Source organism: Agelaius tricolor, unplaced genomic scaffold, assembly GCF_023055355.1.
Source record: "Agelaius tricolor isolate 1412-34295 unplaced genomic scaffold, bAgeTri1.0.p SCAF_1, whole genome shotgun sequence".
In the NCBI taxonomy this organism is placed as follows: domain Eukaryota; kingdom Metazoa; phylum Chordata; class Aves; order Passeriformes; family Icteridae; genus Agelaius; species Agelaius tricolor.
In genome coordinates this window covers 27,487,600-27,512,701 of record NW_027269261.1, presented here as the reverse complement: position 1 = coordinate 27,512,701, position 25,102 = coordinate 27,487,600, and the positions used below count along the sequence as shown (strand labels likewise).

At 42.3% G+C, this 25,102-nt stretch overlaps 1 protein-coding gene across 3 annotated transcripts in view; it reads right to left on the bottom strand.

The window, feature by feature from the left end:
- EPAS1 (endothelial PAS domain protein 1) overlaps window positions 1-18,159 on the bottom strand; it is a 77,552-nt gene extending 59,393 nt beyond the window's left edge. Inside the window, exon 1 of one of the 3 annotated variants that reach the window (XM_071427713.1) lies at window positions 17,832-18,159. In XM_071427713.1, coding sequence (XP_071283814.1) covers window positions 17,832-17,857 — 26 coding nt within the window. In that variant the 5' untranslated portion in view covers window positions 17,858-18,159. Of the gene's footprint in view, window positions 1-501; window positions 537-17,831 lie in introns of those variants that run through there. The other 2 variants (XM_071427733.1, XM_071427723.1) reach the window with 2 other exon arrangements.
- Window positions 18,160-25,102: the final 6,943 nt, after the last annotated feature.

Sequence of the window (25,102 nt, the reverse complement as noted above, 5' to 3'; positions counted from 1 at the left end):
TTTCAGATCTCTATATTTTGTGAGTATGGCTAAGACTATACTTCCTCACCATAGCATATGCTAGACTTTAATCTTAATTTTACTGTTCTTTCATTTCACTTTTTCAAACCACATTCATTTAAGCTTTTTAAGCATACTTAAACATACAAATGTACTAATTGTTGTTATTAGACCTATCCTCTAAGTATGCTGAATTACTACATCAGGCAGTAGAAGAAGCTCTTCCAAAACTCCTGAGGTCCTCAGTACTTAATGAGACTGGATTTTATAGTATGTATTACAACTGTTGTTACACACCTACAGCATTCCCTCATGTGCACAGGTCCCTAATGACAGCATACAAGTCACACTGCATGAGACACAGTGTGTTCTGCTGTAATGTCACCAGGTTCACTTTCCCCGCTGTCAGACTACAACCTCTGGGCAAGTGCCATTAAAAAAACTCTAAATTATAAGAATAAGCTAAAATAAATATCAGCACCTCTCTCTCCACAGCAGTACCTGTATGAGAAGTCTCTCATTCCCCCTGCACACTGCCAGGTGCTGTCACTTTGCCAGCTGCAGCATACAGCTCACGAGAAGCACTCTAACACTCTTTGGCACTGTGAGCATAGCTGCATTTCTGCTGCTCCCAGTTTGCCTTTACACAGGCTCTTCCCTAGATGAGAAATTTATTTCTGCTCATGTAAAAGTTCAGCCTGAGAAACACCAAGCAAGCTCTTCAGCTTCAGGGAGGAGCAGGCATGCAGGCTGAAAACACTCGGTGCTAGGCGAGCTGCTCCCTTGTGCTTTATCTGTGAGCACAGGCATTTTGGAAGCGAGTATCTGCCCTAACACATCCTCCAAAGGAGAGCAGTATCTCCGTGTGCCAAAAGCCGAGTGACGGAGGCTGCTGTGCCCCCAGAGATACCTATCGCTCCTCTCCTGTGGCAGGACACACACTGGAGGGGCCACGGGTGTCCTTAACACCAGGCTGCACCAAGCTCCAGGTGTGGCCGTGTCCCCGGTGACGCGAGGGACGCGGGGTGTTCCCGGCTCCGAGAGCAGATTAGCGCGCACGGCTACACGCGTGTTTACTTGACTGAGACCCACATTTAGACATGTACACAAGTGAACAATCCCCAGCTGTTTACTGGGACAAAACTCCCACTGACTGCAGTGGGTATCTGCCTGCCTGCACAGCTGAGGATTAAACCCTCAAACCTCTGCAATGCCCATGTGCACATTTCTATCTCATCAAAGAAAAAGGAAAAGCGAATATGCCCATGTGACCGTGGATCTCTCCAACACTTGGCTACATTTGGATTCAGAGAGCACGTGTGCCTTTTTAACACTGCCAAAAAAAGGACTAAGGATCACCCCATGTTTTTTGAACAAGAGTTTCTAAATTTTCTTATTCTATATGCAGAGTAGATTTCTAGCTCTGACTTTATAAGGCAAAACAATTTTTTTGAAATCACTTAAAATGATGTACATCAGAGGAACATATTTCTTATTAAAAGAAATGGACTGTCAGGTCCTAAAATATCTCTCTAACTGCTTCCATTTGGAGAGAAAATCCATCTTTATTGACAGTGAAATGTGTTCTCCAGCTGGTTGAACACTGCTCAGCCCATCACCTTTTGCAATTCTCATGTGTCTTCCCTAATCTTAGGGCCAACTCCATCATCAGTCTACTTTTACCATACAATTCATATTTGGATGGCTTATGCAGGACTCCAAACTCCATTGCTGTGGAGCAAGCTTGTTGCTTTCCTCCATCATTGGTCAAAACATGTTGAAGTTAACCTGGTTGATTTGGCAACCATGCTGCTAGAGCTGTTTGGTCAAGCCAACAGGATGCAAGTCAGGATTTCTGGCTTTGCATCCATCTGTCAAAAATGCAGTACCTGTTATACACACACCCAAGAAGTGCTCGTATTCCCAATATTATAAAATGGTTTCCTAGATGTCAGCAGTATCACCACTCTATTACTCTGTCAATTCTTCAAGTATGGCATTAGCTGGACTGTAGCCATTAAAATGTTGATCCTAAGAATACAAGGTAACAAACCAGACTACAGACTACAGCCTTGAAGTGACCACAAAAGCTGTATCACAACACACATTAACCAGTAAAAGTTCGTTTTCCATAATAAATTAATCAGATTAAAAGACAGTAATGCAAGAAGTCAGTCATGTGTAGGCAGCATGACATTTTCTATGACAACCTGGATTCGCGGAAAAGGTGATAGTATGAGACAATTTAAACACAATCTCACATGACTGTGATGACTAAGTCAATATGAATGCTTTCCCTTAAAATGATTCTTCTGTTTCTTCAAAGCAGATGGTATTTAACTGGAAGATCATACATGACCTAGGAACTAGAACAGAAAAAAATCAGTACAGTCTATTGAGTAAGTTTACAAACATAGTAAAGTGACTATTTTGTCATCTCTACTCTTCAGCTTTCCAAAGCCATGCCAGGAACAGGTCTGCCAAAGAACATGAGTAACAGTTTGAAAATTATGTGTAAACTGTGTAGAAAGTGTCAAGTTAGACAAACATCTTTCTGAAAATGAGTTACTGACAAAGCTCTGTAAGTACACACAGTGTTCTACATATAGCTCCATGTGCAAACAGAAATATTTAGAAAATAATCAGCATAAACGCAGTGACATGGCACAAGCTGCTGTGAAATACACTTTCAAAACACATGCAAATAATCCAGGCTAGTAAATGGTAAACATTATTAAATACACTTGCTTCAACAGCAGTGCAAAACTAAGGTATATTTTAACCACAGACAATTGCAGAAACAACTTGTGTGGAAGCATTAAAAACCATCAGCATGAAAATACTGTTTTCTGAAATTCCTATCATTGTCATTAACACTCTGGATACCCGGAGCATGTTTTCAAGGCAAATGTAAGGACGTTTAACTCAGGGACCATCAGCAACACCAACAATTTCAGAGCGCTCTGAAAATGCGTTTTCATTGCGCGCTGCCTCCCCCACCCTCAATAAAGGCCTGCGCATGTCACAGAAATCAGAGCCACCGCGGCACGTATTTCAGAGGTGCACTCAATCTGAAGCTGTGCCTCACGCTTATCTCGTCACGAGGCTGCAGCAGCCACCTTTATTGCCTTCAGCCATGTCGGCGCTGACACACGCCCCCGCTGCCGGAGGTTTCCCCGTGGAAGGGTGCTTCCATGTGCTTCCATTGGCGTCACCACCGGGACACCTCCCGCCGCCGACATGGCTCGGCCGCACGTTTGCAGGACTGGCCTTTTAAAAAGTCGACCGTATAAACTGGGCAGTGACCAGAATGAGCCGCAGTTATACAAGAAGCAAGGAAATATTATGCAAGACCACAGGAAGTCAGAGGAGACAGCATTCTGGGCAGGCCTGGCAAGGAGTCTGTGTGAACTTCAGCTAACAAGCAAAGCTCGGTCATTGGCGCCAAATTCAGCAGAGAACATTCCCAGTGCTGCAAAGGATAACACTCCCCATGCTTTTGCCAGTGGGCTGCGTTCCAGGACGCCATGTACCTGATGAAATGCAGATAAAAACCGGGTCTTACTTTTGGCCAAGTTTTCACTTATTTTTAAAATTTGAGGCATATTTTGGTCCAACCCTTCTTAGAAGTGGCAAATGGTTTATTTTCATGGCTTTGCTAATAGATCACTTGCTCTTATGCTCCCTGTAATTTCAACTACAATAAGTGGCCTACAAAGAAAACATTTGGCAGAAGCCTCATTTTTTCCACACATCTTGCCCATCTCTACCTCAAGGCTCTCTGCTAATAGGATGTATGAAGATTATGGATTCCTTTTCCTTTGGCATTTTGGAATGACCTATGAAAATACACTTGGTGCAAAAGGATGACACCCATCTTGCACATAACTGTACTATTTTAGTCTGCTTCAATGTCAAAAGTAATTGTTTTGGGAGTGGGGTTTGGTGGTTTTATTCATTTTTGAAAGCTACCTCACGCAGGTCCTAGTTGGAGAAGACATCCACTAAAATGTAGCAAACTTGATTTCTGATATGACAGAAAAAATTGGCCTTAATTTGGTAAACATTCATTGTCTAGCAGTACATGAGTTCAGAGAGGTTTTATGCTTTGTTCCAGGATTCACCTTTAAAACATCAGTGATAAAATGCTGGAGGTGGAAATCCAGTTTTAGGTTCACACACACATAGTGCCAAATAAGAAGCACAGCATGCAGAGTCTTACACAACAAGAAACAATTACCAATTGTGATGAGAGTAGACAAAGCGTTCTCAAGAGAATCTATTTTATGTTTGTAATCACCCTCAAAAACACACAATAGCACTCTCCTTCCAGCAAATACATAATACAAACAAAAACCAAGCAGTAGTACTGCCTTGACTGGGGGAAGTGATTCTGAGAAGTATAAGAGATCTTCAGTAGATACTGATTGCCAAAGCCAATGAACCAATTTTAAAAGTTTTCATCATTACCTTTGCTTATGGGAACAACAAAAATACGCAACTCTTAACAGGAGATTCCCGCCTTCAATGCGGTTTGCACATGAAAAGGTTCCCATAGCCTACTGCTCTTGCAAAAATAATTAAACAAGCACTGCAACAACACAGGAAAGTGAAAATGTTAGTGGTGACAATGCCTTCATTGTTACTGCCAGTATAACAATGCCCAAAATTAATCACAACCCCGACAATCAACACCAACGCACACACAGTTGGGCCTCTCCAACCAAAACAGATCTTTCTACAGCCGGATCCAGAGTTAAAGCTGTTGAGAAGTGCAGTTTTTTCTCCAGCTGAAGTCAGAGATTCCCATCCAGCAGAAACAAGTCTAGCTGCACTTCTCAAGGCCTGAGTGAAGTATACATTGGTGGTTTTAATGTGGCCAGTCTACATAGCCCACAGTATTGAGTGTTAGTAATAATCGTAGTAGCACAGCAGTTTCTTCATCCAAAACCAGTAAGGTCTAAGCACACTGAAACACTTGGAAATGACCAGAGTAAGAAGCAGACTTTTATCTGTATCTATTTCTGCCCAATAGCAAGGCAAATAGCTCACAGAAAGTTTTTAAAACACCACAAGGGTTAACTAGTGAACCACGCTGCAAAAGCAACAAGCTGTTGTGCCAACAAGGGCTCTAGCAAAAACACACTCCTCCAGATTCTGCAGACTCCTGGTGGATCCTGGAACCTGTAGCACAGCAAGCTGCAAGCTGGTAGCTGGCTGGCACTTGGACTTCTTCAGCCATAGCAAGTCTTTCATCTGTACAGGGAAATGGACTTGTGGCTGCAACGTTTCCCTGTAGCCATTACAACACCTGCTTCCAGTTATTTAGTATCCTTGAGATCTCTACAGCTCTGTCAGAAATAGAGGCAGAGACACTATAACCGTGTAAACCTTGATCCCTTAAGGAAACAAGCTAGAAGGGGATAATTCATCTAATCACTGTCTCATCACCTATTAAAGTTTCTTTTGATATCCAAGTAGTTCACTGAGCCATAATCCTTCTCCAGACTTCCTATATGCAATCTATATTCAGCAACAGCAAACTATAATATACCTCCAACCACAAGCACAAGAAGGTATTTACTTCCTCTGAGGTGGAAAGGGAGATTGTCTTGACTCTCAGGAGCAAGTATACCTCTAGGTTGAAGCCTTCTCTTTATTTTCCTTCAGTATATTGATTTCATATTCCACAGCTTCACTAAAACATCTCCTGGTATGTGGGCAAACAGAGCACAATGAAATACATTTGCCCACCAAATATTCCTTCTTACAAGTGTAAATCAGAACTGATTTCCTATACAAGTAACAGATAAGAACAGATGCTTGTTTTACTTTCCTCATACCTTGCAAAGGTATTTCATTTGCTTAATCCACCAGCTAAGGCTTGAAGTGAAATGATAATGAAACCCTCTTTCAAGAGGGATGAAGGTTTCTATCACACACAGCTGACATTTTATTTTCCTCAAAGGTATTTTCACGAAACCATACCCAGAGGTCTGAGGCAGGAACTGAACTCCATTTTGATAAAGGTTATAGATATTATGGATATGGAGGTTTTTTGGTACAAAAGCCAGAGCACTCCAACTGTTAATTAAGGTACAAAGAGAAACTTAGGAAACCAAACCAACAGGAGCACACAGGTCAACAAATGACTCAGTAGGCTCTATCCCTGGCTGTAACCTACTCAAAATGCAATATAACATGAAATAATTTTACAGTTGCACTGTATTCATCCCATGACTCTCTCTGAAGGAATGCTCTGCAATGACTTCACATTGGCAGTGCTTCTTCTCAAAAGGTTTTAACAGGTCAGGTGGCAGGCACTCTTCCTCTTTCAGCTCTGCCTTTAGGTGGACTTCTGCTCCACATTAGCCATCACCGCACCCAAAATCCCTACTGTGACCTGCAATGCCGACTTTCTTCCCTGCTTATTTTATTCCCCACGTTAGAAGAACTCTGAAAAGTTCCTATTTGAATAAGCACCATTTGCTGTCATCTGCTTCCTTTAAAATACTTCTTTTTAAAGGTGTCAGAAAGCAATAGAGCTGGTCACTCTGGTTCATTGCTTCATATTTACTGTTTGAGAAGCTGGAATTTAGTTACACCATGTTTACAGTGGCATTTAGGTTTGAGGGGCAGGGAGATGTTGTCCTAAGATCTGGTAGGCAAAGGGAAAGAAGTGTTACACAGATAACACAGCCTCTTGCACTACCTTCTTCAGGGCCTGCACACAGTGTGCAAAGCTGCCAAGTCTGTCTGAAACATTAGGCTTTTCTCACTCTCTCTTCTTTACACTAAACACTGCAGGGGCTCCGTCTTCTGGCCCACCCTGGCACCCGTATGTAAGAGAAGCCTTAACTGAATGAAGATCCACAGGCTTCAGTCTCTGTGAATGAGATTGTATATGCTGACCTCTAAACCCATGTCCCAATAACCCTGTGTGTCAGCACTCTTCTACTTTCTTACAGCTCTCTGTTCAAAGAAACTGAGAGCAAATGATTGCTGGAACCCTGCTGAACTCCCCATCTGCAGAAAAGACCGGTTTTGTTGTGGCGGCCAAACCCTCCTTTTCACTCTTACTGCCCCGTGGGTTGCTCACCTGCCTGCTCCATGATGAAATCTGAAAGAATAAGGGGTTTATCATCCCTGAAAGGCTTCAGGATGTTGCAATCCCCGGCTGCCGCCACCAACACCCCCACCTTCTCAATTGCTTGGGGCGTCTAAATTGCACATGGATCTTATATGACAGGAGGACAAATTCAAAGGTGAAGCAAGCGAAGGCGTAGGTCACCCGCCAGCACGTGGGTGTAACCTACATATTGAGGGATAATATGAAGTGGTGCAGTAAAGAAAGCAATTAACCTGGTAATATAGGAGTGAGAGATAACCAAACTCCTTCCACTTGACAACCTCCTATTAAAGCATTTTCAAGTTAGGTTTATTCTACAAGCTTCTTGTCAGCATATCTACAGCATTGTGTTAGGCATAGAAATAGAAAGGCTCCATTTTTAAAAGTTTACAGTTTAAATAAATAAGACACACAAAGGGTGGAAGGAAGGATGTGCTACCATCCCAGTTTTCCAGACTGGGGAGCTAGGATAACTACAGTGAGCAGCCACACCATACTGTCCAGTGTGGTGTGTCCATTATCAATGCAATGCCCTGAGTATGCAGCATAAAACAAAGAGCTTGGCTGAGCAAGGGGCTTTTAGAGAGGATGTGGAGGGGAAAGGAGACAGAAGAAGCAGAGGCCAGACCCACTTGCTAAAGCTGTTGTTCAGCAGCCAGGTCAACAACCAGACTCGACTTTCACAGCCAGCTCTACTAAGACTGGTGAACAAGCTCAAGAAACAGAATCTAAAACATGATTTTATTCAGCTTCACTGCGCTTTGGCCCAGGTCCCCATGCCAGAGTCTTTGTTCGGGCCAGTCATGCAGCTGACAAACAAAAGTAGGGTTGGGGGGTTGGTTTTTCCTAAATGGGAAGTAATGGCTGTTTCGAAACACCAGCATAAAGTTTCCCTGAAGATATCTGCACTTGCTTCTATTTCATTTTCAAGCCAGCACATGCCTAAGAGAACGGGATAGTCCCCTTTTGTGAATCACTGGGAACATAATACGGCTTTGCTGTTACGTAAAAAAGCCAGTAGAAGCATTGAGGCAACTTGAGCACAGAAAGGATGTTCCTATAAAAATGTCCCTCTGATTAGTAATGGCAATAAACACATCCTTCAAATCATTCACAGGGGAGAAGACCCAAGAACCAGATTTATTAACACAAACTGATAATCTTACAGCTGCAGCACAAAACCAGCCCACCCGCAGCTGAAGCAAGCTATGCTCCCTCAGTGAAATGTGACATCTTCCACCTAACCACGCATGTAAAAGTGCTGCATTATGCAATGAAGGTGGTCAACACCGCCAAATGTATACCTTCCCTAAAAAGCATAAATAACACAGTTTTGTTAAGAACAAGCGTAATTATCTGTCTTGAGGCATTGGTTTCCTGCTCTGCAAGCAAAACTCAGCCATCCCATGTGCAAGAACTGCCCAACTCAAACTCTCTGCACTCTTCAATGTGCGAGACAACCTTACAGGACAACAGGAACTGTCTCCCAGATCAATATGGGGATAACTGGAAGCAGTAAACCAAGAGCCACATTTGTCATGGTTTTCCTGTGCGACAGAGGAGGAACAGAAAAAGCCAGCAGTAGGCAAAGCCTCGCTGTTCTTCCAAGACCATATGCTGAAGGCAATATGCAGAGGCTATTCCAAAATGCTTACCCCTTCCCAAAGGCTCTCCACCTTCACTGAATTAGACAAATGCAGCTTTTCCAGAAGAATCATCTGGCAAAAACTATAGGAAAATACCAAAAGCACTTTCACCAACTTGCAATCTTCTCTCACAGGTTATGAAACACAGGGGAGGCAACTGAGACCTTAAAAAAAAATAAATAACCTGGAGTGTAGTATAGTTCTAACTGGTCACTGGATTTGTACTCCAGAGAAAAACTGCCTAAGGAGTAGTGGCATGATAAAGCCATTTAATGCTGAATTTCTTCTCACACATCCACGTATGACGCTGACATTCCACAGATCACTCAAAAGGCATTTTTGTTCTAAGCAAACTTCCTATCAGCTTTAAGTCAATACTCACCATAAATACCTGAGAGTCTGAAGACAGTGTCATTGCCATCAGCTAACAAGTTTATTTCATCATAATGCCACACAAAAATCTAACCAGGAGCAACAATGCTTATCATCTCAGAAGATACTTTGCTATTTGCAACGACTTTTGGATACAAATTGCACAGACAGCTAAAAGCTGGGCACATTCCTAGCAACATTCCCCATTTACAAGTGTAGAAATACAGAGGGGGTGGTTTCTTAACGTCTGAAAGATCTTTGAAGTATTTTGACAATAAGTACCCAATAATACCTAGAATTTACTGGCAGAGAGGGTGATACAATTGTGAATGAACAGACAGGGCCTGAAGACCAACAGCAGCCAGAGAATGTCCCAAACACAATGGCTGAATAGGATTGCTTTGTAGTTTATCATACAAATGCAAGTGCAAATGACTACAGCTGTGATACCACGAGCTTAAGCAGTTTAAGCACCTTTTTATGGCAGTAAATACCTTAGATATGCTAAGGGTGAAACAAAATACAAGGAATGTTCTTTAAAGTATACTTTCACCACCTTTATAAAAACTGCCTAATACCAATCCCACTTCATACTTGCTTCAGCTTATTACCTAAGCAAATATTTATCTTACTAGAGCATGAATAGATCTAAAGTTTAAAAAATTATACAGTAATTTTTGAACACCATAAGACAACTTGCACCAAAATTATGAGCCCTTAATGGATATTTTCCCATGCAGATTAAAAAAAAGTTCATAAGTCCTCTGACACCACAAATGACCATCAGTTTTCCCTTTTAAGAAGAGAAGAATAGGGCACATTTTTAAGATTTCATGCAACTTAATCAGGCCACTGAACTGGGTTCTTAAACTGAAACCAACCAGCAAACCACCTTCTGTGTACTAAATACTAGACATATAAGGGATTCAGAAGCTGACTATGTAAAGAAAACACGTGTACTAGGCCAAAGGTTGGTATCACCTGGGATGACTATACTTCAAGATATAATAATATCTGCTACCTAAAGCAATAGCTTTCCTGGGAAAGGCAAACATGTCTATCTCTCAGCATATGCAGGCAGGTTTTTGAGAACACGGCTCTGAAATTATCAGTCCCTTGAGAACAAGTTAGAAATTCTGTAAACATGCTGTTTTCATCTCTCCCATAATTTGACTTTCTTGTCTGCTGTGTCAGGAGCCAGTGAGGGGTTATGGCGAGCCTTCATTGCTATGTTCTCAATTATACTACAGTCTTTAAAAAGCTGTTCACATAACCAAAGCTAGAGAAGACCTTTGTCATTGCCAAGTCACACTTCCTGCCTAACCCAAGCCAAAGAGGACTAAATATTTTCATCAGACCTGGTAACTTGTCTAAGCAATTGCAGTTTTTGAAAGACTGGGGCTGTTTTGAATTCAAGGCTTTAAGTGATGAGGGCCTTGTAAATACTGTAAAAAGAATACCTAATATTTTGGTTTAGCAGACAAATTTGAAGATTTCCCCTGAAAGGAAGACAGGAATCTGATTGAGGTCAAGTCACCAAACCAGTGTGTTGTAGACTTCAGTACAGTAAAGATCTGGAAAAAAACCCAATTAAGTCTAACACCAGAAAAGAAAGACAAAGAAAAAATAAAAATATTTAAATTAACAAGAGACTAATAATTACTTAAGTCTCATTCAAATGAATTTAGAACATCTGGTTTTCAATTAATAACATAGTGCAACACAGGAAACCTTATAAAAAGGAACCCAAATCTAAAATGTTTCAGCAGTCTCCATATGTCTTGACAATTTCACAACCCAGTCCCTTCATTTTAGTCTTGCTCAAACTAGAACACTAGCTTTTGTTTCCCTTGTGCACTGGAAAATTATTTTCCAAGAAAATATTTGTTTTTACAGAAAATATTTACCAACTGCATCTGCAGCTTTTCCACCACTTGGTACCATTGATCAAAATTTGCACTTCATATCTTACCTTCATTTGCCCAACTCTAACCACATATATTTTGATATATTAGACAATGAGTAACAAATATTTACAATAGATTAAGTTCACGTTTCAGTAGTTCCAAATAATTTTGAAATGATCCCAGTAATGTTACTACACATATACCTTCAGACAGACTGCCTGCTATCAAGTGCCATAAGTTACACCCACATGATTCATCCATTAGGAGAGCTGCTCTGCTTAAAAAAAAAAAACAAAACCAAAACCAAACCACACCACCCCCCCCAAAAAAAGTTGCCATGCACAATCCTCCTCACATCACTTCTAATTTTAGCTTTTCCTTAGATAACACAATTTCCCGAAACAAAATGAGACTGCTCACACTCTTCTAGCTCCAAAATGTTACTGCAAAAGTATTGTTATTTGTAGAAGTAGTTTAATACACACAATATTTCATATTCAAATATAAAGGGATGTTTCTGTGCTTCAGCCTTCTGTTCTGCCAGGGCTGTGTAGAAGGAGGTGAAAACAACTAGGAGTTACTTTTTTTTTTCTTTTCTTTTTGTTTTGTTTTGTTTTGTTTGTTTGGGGGAGAGGATTTAAAGAATGAGGCAGGCAACAGAGAGAAGTGTAGGACCCTGCACTCATCACTGTTCACTCATATATATGAAAAAAACAAGCAAACAAATCCCAGCCAAATCCCATAAAAGTCCGGTTGTTCTCTCCATCAAAGTCCTACTTTGCAGTCTGTCCAAATTCTGGCCTGGAGGTTTTGTTCATGCAGGTCAGAGCTGGGATTTAGGGAGATGCTCAAGAAGTAGGGACTGGAGGAATAGCCAGGCACTGGCAAGACGGAGTTTAAGAGACACTTCTCGTTGGAAACACAATATGCTGCTGAAATCTCTTTGAGCAAACAGTCACTTTGGTTCTACAGATTTTCCACAAATACTTGAGATTAAAACACTACTTAATAATGCTGCTTAATGTTTGTTTGAAAGCAAATCAGTGCATAAATACATACACAGCAGAACGAAGCAGCATTTGTAACTTGGGGGGTGGTTCAACATATTTACATTAGGAATAAAAACCACTGAGGAGCTGTATTATCCTGGTTTTGTCCTACTTGAGAGCACAAACAAAATAAAAAAGTGTTTTTTCCTCCTGCCCAAATGCACACAATTTGTTTATAAGCTTCAATAAGCCAGTATTAATCGTCCACCCATAGGCTAACACAAAGTATGTGTAAAGTTTCTGCATTTTTCGAACTTCTTGGAGGCAACACCCTAAACATTCCCCTAAATCAAAGAAAACTGCTGATTCCACATATTAGCACACAGAGAAAGGGTCAAGACCAGGGCACCTCTTTGACTGAAGATCAGACATAAAGATTCAACTAAAGCAACTTTGCTCCTTGTCTGGCAAAACATTTGATGAGTTTCTATAAAATAAATACTGAATATTTGCTATGTCACATAAAGCAATGGACAGAGAAGCACAATAGAGATGCTATCCAAATCCAAATGCTTTGTAATAACAGTCAAGTAAATTAAATTACATGTCTAACTGTTTTCAGCCCAAATATGCCCATTTAATCAAAATTTATTATGGCAGATTTTGTTTCAGCAAAATTTTCTAGACCTAAATGAAGTCACAGAGGAAAAAAACAAAATCATAATTAGATTTGATCTCAAGAAGAACATAATTAAGTGAGCTACTTTGGAACACTACTTATTTATCAGCCAATTGGCCTACTGTACTTTATTAAGCTACTTTCCAAATGCATAATAAAATAGTTACCCATTTTACACACTTCAGAAAGTGTCTCATAAAAAGCAGGTCTGTAAATGTAAGAAGTTATTTTTTTTATATATAAGCAGTCAAGGTTTTATCCTCACCAGATAACTACTTTATTATATTGTCTTTTAAGCAAATTGAGCACAAGAATGATAAATGAGAAAAAACCTGCCAGATGCATTAATATTCATACCTGCACTTCATTTAAGAGAAGGGTTCTGTCCATCTTGTGCCAGTTACTAGGAGTAGAACTATTTATAACTATTAAGATATGCATGTCACTATGAATATTGGAGTAATTAACACAATAGCATTTCACAAAGAGCTTTAGCAGAATAAAACCATTCCAAGTATTTAAATTATTTTTAAATACAATCTGCCTTTGTATTGCTCATTTCCTTACTCTAATGTTTATCCTAAGAATAGCAAAAAGTTTAATGCTTGAAGAGTTCTGCTCAAACCACACCTAACAGCAGCTCCGGCTTGGAACCTGAAAACAATAATACTTAATGTTTATGAATCCATCATAGTTAAAAGTATTACAGAAAGATATAGAGAGATCCATTTTGATACTCACGATGGATCTCCTGAATTCGCAGCATAAATGCAAAACTGGTTATTAGCAAAGTATCTCTAAAATGCAAGACATTCTTAATGACCCACACAAGACAAATGTGACAGAGATGCAGAGATAAGGGCATGACACAAAGATTGTGTTTATGAAGGGCTGACAGATTTTTAAATTGCTCTAGGGCCAAGCACTAAACACAAGCAGAGCAAGCCCTTGGAGCAACCCTGCGAAACACAAATTCCCAGATGCTCAGATCACTTTGGGAGGACGGTGCACACTGGGAGGCACTCACACTGCACACCATTCCCACAGCAAAAGCCTTTCAGTCTTCATCAAGCTGAAATACTTTGGCTCTGTGGAGATGAAACCACAGGAGCTGGGCAGCAGAAGACAGCAGTTCCCAAGCAGGCCAGGTCACCAAGCCAGAGCTCAGCCCAACCTCTGCTCCATGTCACTGCAGGCAAAGGCAGAACCGGGGGCAGGTGTGAGCCTGTCCCTCCTCATTCCTGTACCCTTGGGCCACCCTCTGGTAGAAAAGCCAGACATCTCTAGAAATCAGAAGGGGCAGGGAGTACAGAAACAGAAGGGGCAATGCCAAAGTAGGAGGGCTATGAGTGGCCAGGATCATTCAAGATGTCCTGCAAGCTATGAAATGTCTGAATTTGTGGTGCTGAAACGTAAATACAAATTGCTTAATGTTAACACACCATAAATATGTGCTAAACAGCCAATTTCAACAGATTGTTCACCAGGAATTCAGGAGATCACATTTCTTTTTCGTAACTCCAAATAAGAAAAACTGCAAGAGCAGATGTGAACACAGAAGCAAACAGAAGTAACTAAAATATGTGGGCTATGCATGGGGTGATGTTGAGCAATAATAAAACTTGAAAAAAAAAATTTTATGGAGCTGAGTAATCTATGAAATAGTCTGCAAAGGAAAGTGTTCTAACCTCCATCAGTTAAAGTACATAAAGTGAGGTTTAAAAGAGTGTAAGGACAAACTTGGGTTGGCAAGAGAATGGACAAGATGATCTGTCACCACCATCACAGAATAACAGGCAACAGGGAGTATACCTGGCAATAGTGACACACAGAAAATGTACTGGGGAGAACAAAACTGAGACTGTATGTTTCTTGAAATCTGCAGTTTAACACCTTGGCACATTCAAATGCTCACATTTCCTGACATCCAAATTATATCCATTACAAGCGAGCAACTACCTGAGCTCTGGAGAGCTGTGCCGTCAGGACAGTTTCCTCATCCTGAGGAGGAACAGCCAAGAGTGACCTCAGCTTGGCAAAACCACTCTCCTGAAGGAAAAAGGTCAGCAAAATTTGAGGCACAAAGCACCTCATTAGAGGGGCTCAACATCAAATAAAGCCCAAAGTAAAAGGGTAAACGAAAGCAGTCTATTAACTAGACAATTAATGGGGGCAATCCCATTTCTTTACTATCTGGGCCAGAAGAAGTTAAACAGATTTATTTAACATTACATGGTTATGGTCACAAAACATACTGTGTAATTACATGGGGACCACTAGCACAGAAACACTCTGAGCAAAATTGGTTTATTTTTCATACAACTGGAAAACAAACAGAATTTCCCAAGTAACAACACAACTGAAAAGGTGAAGCCAAATGATGCATCCTTCTCAGTGGTACTTGACTTGTCCTGAGCCTGGCTTCAAACTTTTCTCAAACAGACACTGTGGTCCATCCAGAAGCGTTCATTTAACACAACATCCACTCCTAACAAAGTAACTGTCTTGCAAATCATTAAAAACCACATCAAGATATTGTATCAGACTGCTCGAATTACATTGGGACTTACCTACTAATTGTTGTTGTACTGCACAGCTGTACAGATCAGATACTTTACCCTTAGCTTTCATTGTATGCTAAAATGTGTTATGCCCTTTGATTCCTCCTCTCCCTCTGGCATTCTAAGAGAGTATCTAATATTGTGTAGATTTTTTTTAATAAGTTAAAAGAATAAACATATTAATTTCAGCTCTGAATCTTGGACTAACTTTAAATCAGCCTGCTGAAAGTGCCATAACATTTGTTCCAAATAAAGCAACTGCTCTTTTCTGCTAGCAAACAGAGCTTCAAATGAGGACCTGAGGATGTTCTTCAACTTAAAGGGACCATTAAGAGAATCAAAGATTATCTTCCTTAGAACATTTGTTTAACAGTAAGAGATCTGCTCCTCAACATAGTTTCAGAGCTGCCTGGAAATCTGGTAACACTGCCCCACCTTTTCTCCGTGAAAGTGATTTATAAATGCTATTAGCAAGTAAGGTTAGAGATCCTAGTTGCATATCTGGATAGAGATCAAGCAAACAATACACTAACTGTCCAACTCAAGGCAATAAACCTACTCTATAACAGTACTGGAAAATTAAGAGAGCAAAACTATCTTGTTTCAACAGGCTACATAGGGTACATCCCCAGTAGGGATATCCACAGCACACTGACAGAGAGGCACAAACCAGCTATCTGAAATCCCTCCTATGACACTCTCCCAGTTCTTCCACAAACATGAATTTACGCAACAATCCCATGAACCAGATAACAACTAGCCTACTTCTGAGAGAAACAGAAAAATTGTCACTGAATGTCACAATATTTAAAAGCAGTGAGGGAGTCAGGATCAGGGTTCAGACTTCAGTCTTGTGAAGCCTGTGTAGTATCTGAAGAGTATTTCCCCAAACCACTTCAGTGTGCTGTCCTGCAAGATTAGACAGTGCTCAATCCCTCACTCTGCTTGAAAGCAAGAGGTTAAAACTGAAGAGATTAAGAGTGCCCCGTTAAAAAGAGGTGATACAATGAATGCAGTGTATTTCCAAGATACACACTATTTCATCCTCTTGCCTCATAAACTAACACATTTTTAACTACATTGTACTGTACTATAATTTTTTACTTTTTCAACCAAAGACACAAAACGTACGTATATTTTGTACTCTGCACTCTACCTAGAACAAAATACACTTGAAGCAACTGTTTAACCTTAATACGTTAGTTGCTGATAAACTGAGGAAAACAGAACTACAGGGAAAAGGTATGATTTACACTGCTATACCTCCCCTACTACATCGTCATAGGGTGACTCAATAAAAAAGGAGCTATTACACAAACAAAAACCCAGGGTTTAAAGTTTAATGCATGGTAACTGGATAGTACACACGACAAATAACAACATAAAATTCTTAGTCTATAAACCACATTGCTTATAAAGAGAATCTATGGCCAGAACAGTAACCTGTGCTGATAATCGACGGATCCTGCCTGCTGTAGAAAACAGACTGAATACATATCCTTTCACAAGACTTCATAGACCTTCATTCACTTGCTTAGTTTTCCCCATGTCCGTGCCCTCTCGCACCCACAGGAATTGTTTATAGCTTTGGAGCAACAAGTAGATAATTCTTCTCTTAATCTCCACCTGTAACTTCTGTGTTACGGACCGACCGCTGAGTTTTATTTTGACGTTTGTTCTCAAGAACCAACAAGAAAACACTCTTTGATGAACTACAAAACTACCAGTGCGTTACTTTGATCCCCTCTGGAAGGGTCGCTCTGGCAGTGTGGGAATGGCTGGCTTTATATCTCTCGCAAAGGGCAGCAGCAAACGAGGCGCTGGGCACTCCTGGAGCTCTCGGCCCTCCGGGAAAACCCGCTGACAGCTGAGGAGCCCCGCGGGAGATGCACCGCGGCCAGCGCCTCGGACTGGAGAGAGGAGGTGTCGAAATATTTACACAGCCTGGCAATTTCATCCACGCGACTTTAGTTATAAAACACGTTTTACTAAGAGTGCTGCTACCTTCAGCTGAAAAATAGTACAACTATCTTTAATTGAAAAATAGTTTCCTACTACCTCTGCTCTGGCTGATAGCAAGCCCTGCCATGGCGTACACGGCAGCGGCCGCACACCGGCCGGCTGGCCCTGCCTGCCAGGTGCACCTGCCCGCAGCCGGCACGGCCGGGGCCGCCTCCGCCGGGCCGGGGCCGGGCGCGCTCTGGGCCGCGGTGCCGCCGGCGGGGGCAGCTCCCCGGGCAGGCTCTCCCCGGCTCGGCGGCGGCCCGGACGGAGCGCGGTTACCGCGAACGGGCGCGGCGCTGCTCCCCGGCCCCTCTCCCCGCCCGGGCTGGGCCAACTAACTCACTCACACTCACTCGCGCCGCAGCCGGTCCCCGCAAAGGCTCCGGGTCGAGCCCTCGCACAGGAGCGGTGGCGGGGGGAGGCGAGGCCGCGCCGTCCCGCCGGCAGTGCCCCCGGAGCGGGGAGTCCCGCGGCCCAAGGGGGCAGCCGCAGAAGGAGGACACAGCGGCCCGAGCAGCACGGCGCCTCGCCCGCGGCCCCTCACCTTTTCTTCTCCTTGTCAGCTGTCATCCCGGCGGCTGCTGCCGGCTCCTGCGCCGCCTCCCGGGCCGGGGCGCGCTCAGCACCTGCCCGCGGGACGCGGGGCTCCGCGGGCGCCGGCGGGCGGGGAGCGGGGTCCGGTTCGGCCGGGTCGCCCCCGAGGCGGGCGTACAGTCTCAGGACACTGCCGAGGATTGTACGGCCCGCCCGGGGGAGGCGGTGGTAGCGGCGGCTGCTGCGGCGGGACAGGAGCGACGCGGCGGCGGGGCTGTGCAGCTCGGCGCCGCCCGCAGAAAGTTCTCACTTTAAACCTTGGGCAGCCGCCGGCCGCGGGGGCAGGGCCGGCCCCCTCCGCCCGGGACCCGGCCCGCACGGCCCGGCCCCGCCGCCGCCGCCGCGCCCGCCAATGGGGGCCGCCGGGGCGCCCCGGGCTCCCCGCCCCCGGCACCGGCCCGGCCGGGGGTCAGCGGGGCTGCTCCGCCCCGCCGGCACCGCGCCGGGCTCCCGCACACGGGCACCGGCCCCTCCGCTGCCGTCTTATTTTTTAGTTATTTAAGTTTTTGGTTATTGAACTTTCTTATTTTTTTTAACTTTTTTTTTTTTTTCCCTCAGAAGCGGTTTCTCCCCGCCGGTGCGGTCCGAGGCCCGCCGCGGCACCTGCCCGGCGGCTGCAGAGCGGCTGCGGAGCTGCCCCGGCACCGAGCGCTGCTCCCGCGAGCGGGGACTGCCCCGCACCCGGCCCCTGGAGCGCCCCCCGTTCAGCCCGAGGCGGGGGTGTTGAAATAATAAATTTAAAATTACGAAAATAAAAGCTGCAAGGACGGTGCGGACTTGGGGCGAGGCCCCGGAGCAATCGCAGGCGTGCGGGGCCGCCCTGCTCCGGCCCGGCTGAGCTCGGCCCGGGTCGCGCACGGAGGAGAGGGAGAGTGGCGGCGGCTTGGGGCAGAGGGATGTGCAAGGAAGCAAGGGCTGTTCTTTTGCCTCCCTGATGGGACTTCCTTCCTCTCCCTGTTTTTTCGATTTTATTTTCTGTGCCGTAGTGGATATTTCAATTCAGGCACTTTTAAAACTCGTGGTTGATGACACACGGTGAAGCGAGTCTGTGGCAAGAAGCGCCAAAGCTCATCTCATGCTAGCACCTGCTATGGCTTGCTGCAGTTAAGATAAATGTAAATAATAAAAAAAACCCTCTTGCTTTGACTTTTGTTTATTTTACACCAAAGCAACTAACATTCCTAGACAAGGGATTATGAAATTTTTTCCTGATCTTGTCTTTCAGCATGGTAGAAACTTCAGCCTTATCCTCATGCTCTCTAAGGCTTACCTTACATTTTTATATCTTGAACCAAATGCAAGCCTTTGCATTAGGCTGCACAAGGTTTTCTTTACTTCTGGAGAATGGAAGTAATGTCAGCAACATGAGCCAAACAAGAGTTATTTCATGCTAATTCAAATTTGAGCCATTTCCCCCATGCCATTTCAGAGGCTGGTTTGTATACAATGGGTCAGAGGGTGTTTTCCTTTTCTTTTATACAGTATGAAAGTTTAAAGAAATGCATTTGGGTTTGAATTTGCATATTCTCCTCTCAAGTCTGAAAGGAGCTACACATGCTTACACAGCAACAGCCTAATTATGTGGTAACAGTTGGGGTTTTTTTCTTGTTATACAAGAGAACCTAAACAAAAGAAACCCACAAATATTTAAAACCTAAGTAAACTTAGTCAAACAGAATTTGTGTATGCAGGACTAAATTTAACCTTCTGGGAATACGAGGATGCAACAGGATCAAAGACCCAAGTCACTCATTTCCTAGATTAAATAGACCTCTTCGTCCTTCATTGATCTCTGCTGATGTCAATGCTCCTCGCTGTATCTTAAAGCACTTCACTTGGATAAACAACTTGCCTTCAAAAATCAGACAAGAAAAGCATTCAAACTGACTAAATCTAAACCACTCAGTAAATTTTAATTATTTCACATCTAGCTCATTGGCCAGACTCCTGTTGGCTCTGCCTACATGGATACGGTGTAGTTGATTAACAGTGAAAATCTCTGGCTCTCTTGGCCAGCAGGGCCTGAAGGTGCTTTGGCAACAGGAGAATTCACATCTGAGTGCCACTCAAGAACCTGTCCTGTCCTCTGCACAGACAGGTTGGTGGACTTCAGCATAGGTCAGTGCTCAGAAAAACAGGGATCTTGCTGCTGCATTAGGAAGCTGAAGCAAGCAAGACTGAATGATTCTTACAGCTCCCTCACAGCTTCAGTTCTTGAAGTTGTCTATACTATAATTTCTGGCAAATGAGCTCCCCATCTTGAATATGAAAGGAAAAAATGGCCTGTCCTCTAGAGTTTAGTTATTAATTCACTCTCTTTCCCAGGACTGTTCAGGGAGGGGAAGATCAAATGTATCTTTAATACCATGGTCAATTTACGAGATGCATTCTGTGGTGATAAGGGACAGCACCTTCAGGGAGGCTTGCTAGAGTTTCTCCTTGCTGGATAACAGCGGAGAGAATCACATAATTGGATTTTCAAATGCATCTCATTACTACTTTAATTTCCTTTATGATGAGTCAGTATTTATTAACAGTACTCACCATAATGTGTACTTTCTCTAACCTTATACTACTCAGAAGCTTCGATAGGAACTACACCATTAGTGAGCACATTTACTCTACAAATCTGCTCTATTTAACCACAGAAGATACAGCTGCCAGAAAAGCCAAACAAAGCCTTAAACTGACAGTAAGCACACTTTGTTCTCTTGATTACTAATCACTGTTGTAATGGCTCTTTCCATTTCATATTCCTATGTTACTCCTTCCATTTTACCTTGAATTTGCTACATTTTACACTTTGCTTAGTAGATATAACTCAGATAAAATCTCACGGAAGAGGAAAAAGTGCTCAGGAAACGTCATGAACTGAACTTAACAGGTGTTAACTCCTCTTTTTTTTTCCCTCCATCAAAGATTTCAGCAGGATCAACATACTAGATGGGACTTCTTTACTTTTGCTGGTCAGGGAAAATACAAGCTGCTGTGTCTTATCCATTCTGTTCTGGAAAATATTAGAGAAGATGACGCACATTGTTTCTATGTGAATTATTCTAGAGATGTTATAGGAACACAAAGTTTTTAATTTCTAAACGCAGGCTTCAGGTGATGTATTTGAAAAGTCACTGACATCCGCCTTGGTACCAAATGGGCTCTTGAACGGTCCTTCAAGTCTAGAGGGGATCAGTTTATGTCAGCAGTGACTGGACTAAACTCTGGGGAAAAGAGAGACTTAGGAAAAAATCCCAGTGGTGTGAGAGCAACTTTCACAGCCCACACTGAAGTTTGAACTACATTGACAAGCTAGGAAATCTGCACAGGGTAGTGACAGGGTCCCTGGTGCTCATGGGGAACACCTTATCACCCAAACACGATGCTGGCAAGCTCCTGATTACTGCCACTTATTCTGAAACACACCAGTGATTTAGGACCAGTTATGCTGCATTGTTTTTTCCAAGGAAATGCATATGGATGTAATTCACCATCCAAATCAGCACTTACACCAGTTTGGATGCGCATAGCCCTCATCAGCCAAGTGAAAGCACTTCCAGTACTCCACTTATGTATGCATGCTACTGGCACTGTACTGTCTGAAGAGTATTGGTGAAACAAAAATTTCACACTGCTCGGCAATTGATGCTCCAGAGTAGTCAGAAGAAAACATGGCTACTCCATCTCTTGCAGGGGAGGCATAATTTTTAAAATTAAAAGCAGCTCTTAAAACCAGATTATTTTTTTTAAGAGGATAAAGTGTTTTAGCTTCATTGATAATCCCTGTCTGATTTCTTTCTTTTTCTGGCTCTTCAATACTGAAAAAGCAAAAAGTTGATTCTTGTAATAACAAATAATGACATGATGGGAAAGGAAGGGGAGAAAAGAGAGCCCTGTTATTCAACACAGCTGATGCCTTGAAGGAAGGAGACAGGATTCTTCGCTTACTCATACCAGAGTAAGTTAAAGCCACAGAACATTTATTAAGCACAATAGCAAGCAAGACAGTAAAATTTCAAACTTCAGGTTGATTTGTCAGCAGGGGAAAAGGGATGCCTATGAAACACAGAGAGAATAAAGAAGGTCTACAAGAGATAGTAAGGACTACTCGGGTGGAAATATAAGAAAAATATGCCTGAACTGTGGGGGAAAATAATAATAATAGTAACAATAAAAATATACATATATGTATTATAAAACAGGACATGTAGATTGCCCTTACACATAAACAGATATTAAGAATATCTTACAGCAGCACTGCCCTAGGCAGAAAGCAATACACAGTCTATACATATCCAGGACCAGTCAGTCTAAAATGTAGTTTTGAGGGAATGAGACGTCAAGATGTTTTTGAGAGCTTCCAAATACTGAGTGCACACCTTCAAGCAAGGCTTGCAGATAAGCCCCAGCATTTTGAGGCATTGATTACTTACAGACACATTCCAGAGGTTTCAGCCATCACACTCTCACCAAAAAAAAGACATGATGGCCAAAATGTTGGGAATGTACCTGTAAATATTAAAAGGCTTAAAATTACTCTTCTTATCTCTTTGCCTTTTTCAAAATGACATACTGAGGATATCTTAGGCCTAACCCAAGGCAAGGTGGTCAAACAAAGTCTAATACACACAGCAGTGTGTTGCAATACAATCAGATTAGAAAGAAAACTCAAGATGAAGTACACAGAAATACTCCTGTCATGATATTGGAAAATATAATTTTGAAATTTTGGGAAAGTTCAACCAAGAAACCAGGGAGAAAACAGATGCAATCCAGCTTGTTAAATGGAGAAGGGTTCTGTTTTGTGTTTTCCTCTTGACTTTCCATATCTTAATTATTAGAAATACTCTGGTTCCAAGGTGGACTTTTTAAAAATTGTTCCATACACAGTAAAAGCTGAACAAATTTGCTAAGCAGGACCCTGTCTCATCGTGTAGAATGCAAACAAGATTCCACTATATTAAGAAAAACCCTGAAAGGAATGAGGTTGATCTAGGAATATAGTCTATCAATGGACACTTTTGGTATAAAATGCAGTAAAGTCCAAGTTAATGAAAATGAAGTGTGAAGTGGATGGAGCCTTCACTTAATTTCCATCAATTCCTTTGCAATGTTTCTGGAAGTTAGGCACCCTGCAGGTGTAATATTGATGATTGCCTCCTATTCCATTTCCACCTATTTGCCTTCCCCTCTGTATCACCCACACGAGCTGTCAGCAGCCCCGGGCAGAAGAGGTCTGCAGCCTCTCGCTGCTCCCTGACAGCAGCTCTGAGGAGGAAATGTGGATGCAAGATTAGAAGAGGAATGTCTTTCTCAAAGCCAGCAACAGTAACGGGAACATTTAGAAGGGTGGGAAGGGTAAACGTTCCTCTTGGGAAGGGTAAACGTTCCTCTTGTTCCTCTCGGTGCATTTTAAAAGCCAAAATTTGTAGCAATGTTGTTAGTACACATTATCACCTATCCCCAAGAAAGTTATCACCACAAAGGAGGAAGAGGAGCCCTATCAACAAGAGCAAAAGCGCTGAGTGCTGGATGAACGTTCAGAGAGAAGGGAAATTGTGATTGAAGATTTTTGCAATACTGAAGCCGATACCAATGCCTAGTAGTTAACATTCAGTCACTCATCAAATATTTATTTGGAGGCAGTGTAACAGGCCGGTTGCAGAACACTGATTTTTAAAAAGAGACAAGAGGTTGTGTTTTGGATTGTTTTTTTATTTTACTTTTAATTTTGTTGTGTTTTGTTTTGTTGTTGTTGCTGTGTTTGTTTATGTGTTTGTTTGTTTTAGGTTTGTGTTTGGGTTTTAAAAAATTCTTATTTGATTTTACAACCATTACTACTACAGCACAGCAGTTAAATCTTTTAATCTCTGGCAATTACCTCTAGAGGGTTTACAGGGCACATGAGTGATGCTCAAACTTATGGTAACATTCTGTAGAGCACTGAATTTACATCAAAATCTCAATAAAAATTCATTTAGGATGAAACTAAAGCAATGAGATCTCTTCTTAATCCTAACACTAAAATCTAATTTAAGCCTAATTCAGGTGAATAGATTTAAGACTTGTTTTTATTCTTAGACAAAGACTAATTTACTTTTCAAAAGGTTTTGAAAAGTGTTTGTTTTAAACAGTCCTTAAATTACCAATGTTCAACAGAGCCACTGAACCCATTAACCCTGTGCACACTCCTTACTTAAAGAAGGTGACAAATTATTGTAAATATGCAGAGCAAACCTAAATTCTTCAGCTACTCCAATACTAAATGCCAAATCCCTGCCAAGGATCCCTTTCCTGGGGGCAGAAAATTGTCATGAAAAGATAACTTCCTTATCACTACATCCTTTGAAATAATCACACATTACTGCTGAAGCTCTCTGACTTCAAGATACTTGTTATTTTTTCTCCTGAAGGAAGGTTAGTTTTTTAATAGGCGCAGTTCTTGGTAATTGAAATCCCAGCCCAAAGGAACTGCTGTACCACTCCCAAGTATACCCTTGGTGCTCAGAAACCTTAAGTGACCCGAGGCAGCCGTAGATATGACAGGGAATAACTGTAACCAAGTCTTCCTTTGCTCCCTCCCAGTCAGTGATGGAAACAAAACTTCCCTGAGGGTGTGACCTGCAGCAATGAGTCTAGCTCAGTCCTCAGAGACACCTGGGACAGCCTCCACCCACCCAGCACACTCCTGCTGCTCGCCAGTGGCTTCTCGAAGGCCCAGAGGTCACAGAAACCACGTGTACCACTACCTACAGTGCTGGTGAACTTCACCTTTTTCCCTCTTTGCCCTGAAACGTGTTCTTTTTCTGAGAACTAGTCCAAAATTCGTTTGCCATGGGGTCTCACACTGGTTTCTCAAATAGATGTGCTCCTGGAAGTATTTATAGGCTCTTAAGTAGAGAAAAGATGAAATATTGATAACAGTACAGTGATTCACATACAGACAAGGAGTTGGAGAGTCATCCCCCTTCTTCCCTCAAAGCCATTGTTGCATTTTGTGTTTTCCTTCTGTGTCTCTGTGCTCCATGAGGCATCTGTTATACATTATGGCCCTGGCTGTGCATACTAAGGGATACTACTTGTCATTATACTGTAATATATAATTTATAACATGTCATTTCACCAAGGAAAAAGAAAAGGAAGAGTAGGAAGAAACTGCAACTATTATATCCCAAATCATTGGCTTATGTGGAGAAACAGATTTAATTTAATTGCAAGTTACTTTGA